At 42.2% G+C, this 8,555-nt stretch overlaps 2 protein-coding genes across 2 annotated transcripts; both read left to right on the top strand.

Annotated features, from left to right (window-relative positions):
- The first annotated feature begins 350 nt into the window (after positions 1-350).
- On the top strand, positions 351-2,728 carry mrpl53 (mitochondrial ribosomal protein L53). The gene is made up of 3 exons (XM_070984811.1): positions 351-468; positions 1,441-1,553; positions 2,534-2,728. Exons 1-3 carry the CDS (start codon positions 374-376, stop codon positions 2,641-2,643), a joined length of 318 nt encoding a protein of 105 aa, XP_070840912.1. The 5' UTR covers positions 351-373; the 3' UTR covers positions 2,644-2,728.
- Positions 2,729-4,241: 1,513 nt separating this feature from the next.
- fabp4a (fatty acid binding protein 4a) lies at positions 4,242-5,844 on the top strand. The gene is made up of 4 exons (XM_070984810.1): positions 4,242-4,386; positions 4,594-4,769; positions 4,861-4,962; positions 5,583-5,844. Exons 1-4 carry the CDS (start codon positions 4,314-4,316, stop codon positions 5,634-5,636), a joined length of 405 nt encoding a protein of 134 aa, XP_070840911.1. The 5' UTR covers positions 4,242-4,313; the 3' UTR covers positions 5,637-5,844.
- Positions 5,845-8,555: the final 2,711 nt, after the last annotated feature.

The following is an 8,555-nucleotide window of genomic DNA, read 5'->3' as shown; positions in this document are numbered from 1 at the left end:
AGCTCTCATAACACATATACAAGATCCATAAAGTATAGAAAAACATATTTTTAATTTCCATGAGGCCTGCCCGTAACTTCATAAAAACTATGGAGGAGGAGGTTCAAATATAAATCACTAAAAAAAACAAGTAAGAGAGGATTAAAAATAGATTGAAGTAATGAACGGCCATAAAAAAAATACAACTTATATCATAAACATCGCCGCAGAAAGCCACATTTATGAGGTTCAAATAAAACCCGCCGCTGACCTGGCTGTACCTTACTTGTGTGTTTACGAGGCAGCACTGGTGAGTTCTTTATCCTCTGACGCCCTCTAGTGGCTCACGCGAGAGGCGCCAAACCCCGTCACAACCGAGGTCACAACAGAAAACATGGCGGCTTCCAGAAAAGTGACCGTGGTCCTCAAGGCAGTGAAGAAAATAGCGATTCAGTTTTGTCCGTTTGAGTCTAATGTCCAGTCCACACGGTAAGAAGCGTGTGTTTACTGTGTTGTTGTGTCGTTTTGTGTGAAAGTAACTGGACAATGAAGCGACGGTGTTTGAAACACGCCGTCAGACGGTTAGCACACATTAGCGTGCTCGGTCTGTAGGCTGTAGTGTACGTAGCTAGTAACTTGTTAATGTCTGTGGAGGATAAGTGAAGAATGGGATGTCGACACGTTAAATACCCGCGACATACTGTTTTTCTCCTAACAAGTTTTCCTCCTCTGCACAGGCATAGTAGTCCGTATACCTAAAACACATTACTGATACCAGCTGAGGGAAACGGCTTGAATTGATGTTTAGCCACTGAGCATAACCACTGAGCGACACAGTGTGTGACAGGTGTATACTTAACTGTTTTAAAATGGTCTGAAACTGAACTGATTTACTCACATAAGCCTGCACACTCACGTAGGCGTTTCACACTGTAGGAACTATATGACATAACCAAACCTCATTAAAATAACTAAGGTGTAGCATCTCCCACCCAGCCCTGAAAACACTTGTGCTGATGGACCATGGGTGTGTTGCACCTTAAAAAAACTCCCACAGTTTAATTTTAAATAAGGATTTTAGTATTTTTGGAGAATGTCACAAGTTGTAAGCCCTATATGTGAACACTCACATGCCTTCAGTGCCTGCTTGAGGAAAAAGTGGCCTTTCTGTGTGGAGTTTGCATGTTCTCCCCGTGTTCACCCCCGGTATCCTCCTTAAATAACCCCCACTAAAAACATGCAAGAAGATCACCACCTGACCAATGATGTTGGGTCCCCGGGCACTGCTTCTGGTCTGCCGTGGAGGAAGGACTCCCCAAGGATGGGTTAAAGGCGGAGAAAATAATTTCATGGAAGCATGGCGTGTGTGCATGTAGTGTGCAACTAACTACGTGTGTGATAAATAAAAGTACATTTCTTCTTCTAATCAGTCTGTAATATGGTCTATATGTTGCCTCACAGAGAGTTCCTGGCCATCGTGGCCTCAGAGAAGGCCAGAGCTACCAACATGAACTGTGAGGTGATGTGCAACGTGAAACATGACAAGTCTGAACCTGTAGTGGAGGTTACTTACAGTAAGTATTACCCAACTGCATTCAAATGTGTGGGAGAAGATACGTAAGGGAGGCTTTATGGGACAGAATGAGGCGTGTGAGTGTGTGAGCTACTCTAGATTTCTCATAGCTGAGTTTCATTCATCATTCTTATACTACAAAGGAATTATATGTCTGTTATATATATTATAATTATATGTCTATATGCTTTAGTAGTTATACAAGAGAGAGTGTTGAATTTGGGATCTTGTAAATCAGCTTATGCAGATGATATTAAAGAGAACATTTTAACACTGACACACATATTTAGCAAGTTTGGGCTAAGAGAGAGATGCAATAAAGTAACGTCATAAAACTAAAAGCATCATAACGCAGCAGGAGAACCCTTAAATACACTTTTGACGTGTGAATCTCTATGAATGAAAGTGAAAAGAATGAAAACTAGCTAAGGATGTCACTGGAGCCAGTGTTTGAAGATGATTTTGACCTGTTTTAATGTTTAGTTACAGTAAGTCCAGATGGGCTCTGTCTTTAAAAAGTCCACTGGAATGTGTTTATGTTGAAAAGTGATCTATAGCTAAAGGGACTGGACCCAGTGGAACCACTGTGGTTTACTGGTGGATGTAATTGTGAAAAGGCAGATTGCAGCATCAGTAGTAATCTTTCTTGTTTGTTAAAAAACAGAAAAATGTGGCAACACAACACCCAGTATACTCAGGACAGTATGACCTAGTCCTGGAATTTCATGTTGTTTTTGTTGTTACTGCATGATATTACTCACTAAGTGGTGCTCACACACAATGAGCCATGTCCTTACCAAAGGTAAAGATGTCTGCCATAGGTCAGCAGAACATCATACGGATGCTGCCCATTGTGTGCTACGTGACTTTTGCTCAGAGTTAACTTTTCACCTTTTTCCTTCTTGTACTCCTTATACAGGGAGATCAGTCATTGTGGCTTTATGAGTCATCTCACTGCGTCTCTGTCTTTCTCCACTACAGTAGACGGAGAGAAGCTGGTGATGAAGGGAGCAAATTTGACCCACAGCGAGATGCTGAATGCCTTTCTGTCACGGTGCAACGCTAAGGATCCACAGGCACAAAAGAAATAGAGAGCTGTGTTAAATGTGTTGAATTGATCTGTATGAATGAGTATATTCCTGGATATTTATAATAAAAGTATTTCATTAAAATGTGCTGCTTCTGGTGTGAGTTGACCTTTGACTGAAGCTGCTTCGCATCGGCTGTGATGTGATGTCATTTTGACAGGCGTGATATTGAGTCAGTTACCCCTCCTGCTGTTGAATCACACGTTCCTCCCCCATTTAAGGACTGGATGTTCTTTGCTGTCAATGTGGACTTTCCTACTGTCAGCTTGAAAAAGCTTTGCATCCTGTTGTTAAGGTGAAATAGCCCCATCGACCTATGCTGCTAACAGCGTGCTGTGATCAGTGCAGGTCATGGCGTGTCCTTGCATAATGTGCCATTTTCCTGATGAAAGAGACCATTCCAGTGTTTGAGAGAACATTATGCAAGCTCCAACCTTTGACACAGCAGGCTTAAATGTAATTTGGCACAGTTTTAGATACTGCCCCACTGAAATGGAAAAAAAAAGAAAAAAACCTTTCACCCAGTCACAGACAACTGAAATCCTGTTCCCTCTGTCAGCTAACCTCTATGCCATTAGCATCTGTGACTTCATGTGTTTCTCTATGGATGGATTATTATTACATTCATGTTTCCATTTAGAAAATGTCTTTTAATCAGTTTTTTCTGATAGGATGAAGCATGTTCCTGATGGGGTTTACCATTTATAATCTAAAGTAACTTTAATATCTTCTACTGCACTGGCAAGTAAAATTAGTGCCACCAAATGAATCACCATCTGTAAAATGTTTTAAAGTTCCAACTAATGGCTTGATTAGTAAATGATTTGTGCCTTGTAGACCAATTACAAACCATTAAGAATTTTACATTCATACGCTCTAAATGTCGCTAATACATTATTAAATAATAGGGTTATTCACTGTCTAACAGTCCATTAAGTCTGCAATATGAATGTTAATAAATCATTAACAAGGGAATAAAAGGTTTTAATGATCAAGTCTGCAGTAGCAAATGACAATAAGTAGTTAATATGGTTTATGGTCTACTTTGTCTGCAGTCCATCTGTAGAAATAAGTGGTTAAACAATTTAAGTAGCCCAAAAGGGATTACCCCCCCCCCAAACTGGCAACCCGGATGTGTATGATGGCTTATAATTCATCTATAAATCCCGAGTAAGATTTTGACGAACGATTAATAAAGCGTTTATACCCATTCACCGACTACACTTCCCATGAGGCTTTGACAGTGTGCCTCTACTTAAAGGCTCATGGGATATGTTGTTGCTGCATGCTAACAAAATGACCACTGTTTGCCATCGTTAAAATAACAAAATGTTGAAACTTTACTACAGAGACAAGTGACAGAACCCCGTTTAGGTTTTAAAACAAGCAAAAAAAATTAAGTCATGAAGATGTCACAGCTTTGGGGAAAGCACAATTAAAACACCCCCCTCATGAGAAACCTATTAAGGCTACAGATGCTAGTAGCAGAGGAGGCTAGAGGCGGGATCTCAACGCTGTGTTACGTGACATCTCGGGCTGTGATTGGTTCCTACCGCGTCGCTGGACGTCGGACAGGCCCTTTAAAAACGCGTCTGTTCCCACAGCGTAAGAGAGTTGAATCCGGAGTCACTCCACAGGTGGTTGTTGAGGATATCACATCAGAAGCTGCAACAATGGTTGATAAGTTTGTTGGGACGTGGAAGATGGTTTCCAGCGAGAACTTTGACGACTACATGAAGGCAATTGGTAGGAGAGTGTGCGGCTTAACTCACCAGGCTGCATCTCCAACATCTGGAGCGGCTTTCATAAAATCCAGTTTAATTATTTGATAGAATTAATGTCTGATTCATTAAACGGCCTGGCTGCACATTAAAACTAATCTTTCAAACGCAATTTGCTCATCCGTGTGTCATATTTCATGCATTTTGGTGATCTCGCCCTCCCACTCTGCAGGTGTGGGATTTGCGACCCGGCAGGTGGGGAATCGGACCAAGCCCAATTTGATAGTGACCGTGGACGATCAAGGGATTGTATGCATGAAGTCTCAGAGCACCTTCAAAACGACTGAAATCAAGTTCAAGCTCAACGAGCCCTTCGAAGAGACGACCGCCGACGACAGGAAAACAATGGTTAGTGGGGTCTGAGAGCAGGAAAAAAAGCAGGCTGGGGGTCTTTTCTGTGCTGGAATTAACGGCTTGTCTGTGTTGTGTTGCTCCGCAGACCGTGGTGACTCTGGAGAACGGCAAACTTGTGCAGAAACAGAGCTGGGACGGCAAAGAAACGAATATCGAGAGGGAGATCGCAGATGGAAAATTGGTAGCGGTAAGGATTTTGCTTTTTCAGGCTTTTTTTCTGGGAAATAAAACCAGTGTGGTAACTAAATCCCTTATACTAGTTTGTCTCATCACTCATCAGCATCCTTGTTTTTTTTTTTTTTTTTTTTTTTACCCCCTTTTTTTCTAAAGCTGTAGCCTCTTTTCACGTTTGATGTGGTGATGGAGTTGTATTAAATATGCTCCCAATGCAATGGTTTCTGAATCCTACCTTTATGAGGCTGTGCCCATATTCCACATGAGAGAGAGCAAACATCCATCTGAGGGTAAAAATAATGGATTCAAATGACATTGTCCTGCAGGAAACCCTCATGAAGTGAAGAGGAAGCTATACAGTGAAGTACTGTAACTCAGAGTATCCCCTATTATGCGTACAAGGAGGAGTGTAGTTGTATCAGAAGAGATTAAGAAAATCCCAGAAAGGATAAAAGCACTAAACACAGACACTGCAGTAGGAATATAGTGTATAAAGGAATGTATTACAGAGTGTTATGCATGATATCTGCAGCCTAAACTCCCCAAACTCCAAACATATGCAGGAATTCACCATCGCCGTCTTCACATCTTCTTGATGTTCACACCTCACCTGATCTCCATCTTGTCCCGCAGAAATGCATAATGGGAGAAGTGGTCGCAGTGAGGACGTATATAAAGGAGGCGTGACGGGGGTCCCCTCGGCCCTCTCGTTGGATGCATCGCTGGATGGCGGGCTCAGTTCAATGAGCGTAATCCCAAACTGAAGTGTTCTGCTCCTCCTATTCTTCATCTTCGCTGTGTTGCCAAAAATTTAAATTTCTGTGCCTCTGTTCTCCAACACATTTGGTTTCATTTGGAATTTTTTGTGGTGATATGAATAAAAATTAAATTTGTCAAAATGCCGCCTCCGTGAGTTTGTTGAAGGTTAATGGGGGAGCTGTCTTTTTTTTTTTTTTCTTCTCCTGGTGTTCGAATGGTGTAATGTCCAAATTCAATTATGGCATTCTTCAAAGCATTCCAGTCATCAGTGCATGCTGAGGAATGCTGTGAAGAAAAGAAGTGCTCTAATGGGAACATACCACCTAATCTGACAAGCTGATTTCCTGACTTTAATGGTTTATTCCCAAGATTGGCAAATATTACTGTAATTATGCCACATGGAGTCACTTTTTCCAGCTGCTTTGGCTCGCACAGTTCTTTCGTGGTTCCTTATTTTGGTCAGAAGACAAAAGCGAAAAAGCGTATCGCCTATTTAAAGGTCAAGAAGTAAACTGTCAGCCGTCCTGATGATGCATGGTGTGTGTTGGCAGGGACTCCTTGAGGAATGTGAACTCTTAGAGGAGTACTGAGCATCATGCAGGGAGGTCGGTGAGGAAATGTATCCCCTCTTCCTTTTTGGGAACTCGAACATTTCCCATTGCACATGTACTGGCAGCTGCGCACGGAGAAACTAAAAAAGCATGATGGGTCGTCCCCGCAGACGTCCCCACCCTTTGGCTGCTGGTCAAGTGTTTGTGTGTGTTGGGGGGCGGGGGGGGGATTGTTCCAGAGGCAACGGCCACTTTCCCATGACAGGAAAGGGAGACGATAGCACTGATTGGACCTAATGGCCAAAACAGCTGAAACAGGTGGAATCATGGGCCAACACTCTTGTTCCCCTCTGCCTGGACAATGGTGCTGGCAGCGGTCGAGGACATACAGTATTTGAACTTTTGGGGAGACGCCAAGTGGATGAGAATATCGCAGTGGACGGCAAGCAAAGGTCACCAGTGTAGAGTTGTAGTAGTGGGTCATTGGCTGTGTTTTTAATGCCTCAAAGGCTTTTCACTGAATCAGTCAGAGGAGGTACAGTTTCCTTCATGCACTAAACACCTAATCTGTTCCCACACAGTGACAAAGAGAAGCAAATTGGCACTGAAATGATGGCTGGGCAAAGAGAGGCACTGCACCAAAATCTAGTTCTAACGCTGACATTATTGAACTACAACATATATTATGCTCACATGATGTACTGACCTAAATAAAGTTGTGTTACCACAAAGAAACACACACAAAAAACCTGAGCCCAGGTAGTTGGTTGGTAGATGGCTTAGGAGGAGGTCATCAATAGTGTGCTGCATTCACTGTACCTGGGAGCCCAGAGCCATCAGGGTCCCTAAAACAAGCTGATCAGACTGTGTGACAAACTCTCAAAGATGTGAACATGGGATCCTGTTTTGTCTTTGGTGGACACAAAGACAAAAGATCTGTGCTAAAGGATGAAAAGCCAAAGAAAAGCAAGCTTGGCCTCCTTTCTGTGGACCATGAATCATCGTGCAGAGATGAATGTGATCCATGTCAACATGAATAGTCCTTTGCACCAGTATGATGGTTTCTGATACATACATGCAGCTGAAGTTAGTAAAAGTAAATCATGTTGCTTTCATATGTGTATGCTCTGTAATCCTTCATCATCCGACGGGCTCCTGCTTTAATCTGCTCTTGATGTCTGCGTGCACACTGTGGTATTCTGTATGCACATTATAACTGTACTCTAAAAGGATGACATTTTTCTCACAGCCGGAGAGAGAAAAGATCACATCTGCTCTGGATTGACTTACAGGTGCAGTGCTTGTGATCCACAGGCATCCCCGTCACTTTGTTTGGATAACTGCGGGGAATGAGGCAGGTCTCCACCTCGCTGTTTTATCTCAGACATCTTGATTTGATGGTCCTCTGTGCTTCTTAATTAGTCAAAATAGAATAAGGGAACTGGAGCTGGAAACTTCAACTCAACTGAGCAAAACATCATTCTGCAAGCCGCTGGCATTGATCTTTTTTTAGAAAGCATTTATCCACCAGTTGCAGCTTTAATGTTTGAAAAGGTACAGTAAGAGCTGGGCAGTAAAAACGCAAACATTAACAGCATGCATGAGGCAGACCATCTGAAATAATACTCTATTAGTCTCAGGCCAAACAGGATAGAAAGGGAGGTATTCCACTGCAGAGGAAAGGTCCTGATCCTCCTCCGCTGCCCACACTCGACGGAGGCAAAGCTTTCTGTGCATCAGCAGAGTGGTTTCAAAGGGCAAATTAGGAAACTGTTCAGGAAGGAACATGATAGTGAGAAGCCTGCTGAGAGTTGATCGGCAGAGCAGCACGGTGGAAAACAAAGGGACCGCAGGATGACCTGCAGTTATGATGTTTAGTGCTGTTAGGACATTTCTTGTAATGTCATCAGAGGTGGAAAAAGTATTCAGATAGTAGCATTACTTTGGTTAAGTAAAAGTACTAATACCACACAGTAAAAATAAGTGGTTACCAGAAAAAGCCCTGCACTGAAAATGTAAGTTAAGTGAAATGTACTTCAAGTATTAAAAGTACAGTATTAAATTGACAGTTATGCTATTACTAGTCATGCATTAATGTAAAAGCAGGATTTTACTGTTTGTACAGGAATCCACCTCATGATTATTTACATTATCAGCTAACATGTTGATGATTTTCCACATTAAACGACTGTTTGGTTTGTAAAAATTCTGAAAACAGTTAGAAATGCTGCCAAAATTACCCAGAAGCCCATGTGACACCTTCACAGCGCTTGTTTTGTCCGAACCTTAAATTTAT

The sequence above is a fragment of the Chaetodon trifascialis genome, chromosome 17, assembly GCF_039877785.1.
Source record: "Chaetodon trifascialis isolate fChaTrf1 chromosome 17, fChaTrf1.hap1, whole genome shotgun sequence".
Classification (NCBI taxonomy): domain Eukaryota; kingdom Metazoa; phylum Chordata; class Actinopteri; order Chaetodontiformes; family Chaetodontidae; genus Chaetodon; species Chaetodon trifascialis.
This window is presented reverse-complemented; position numbering and strand designations above follow the sequence as displayed.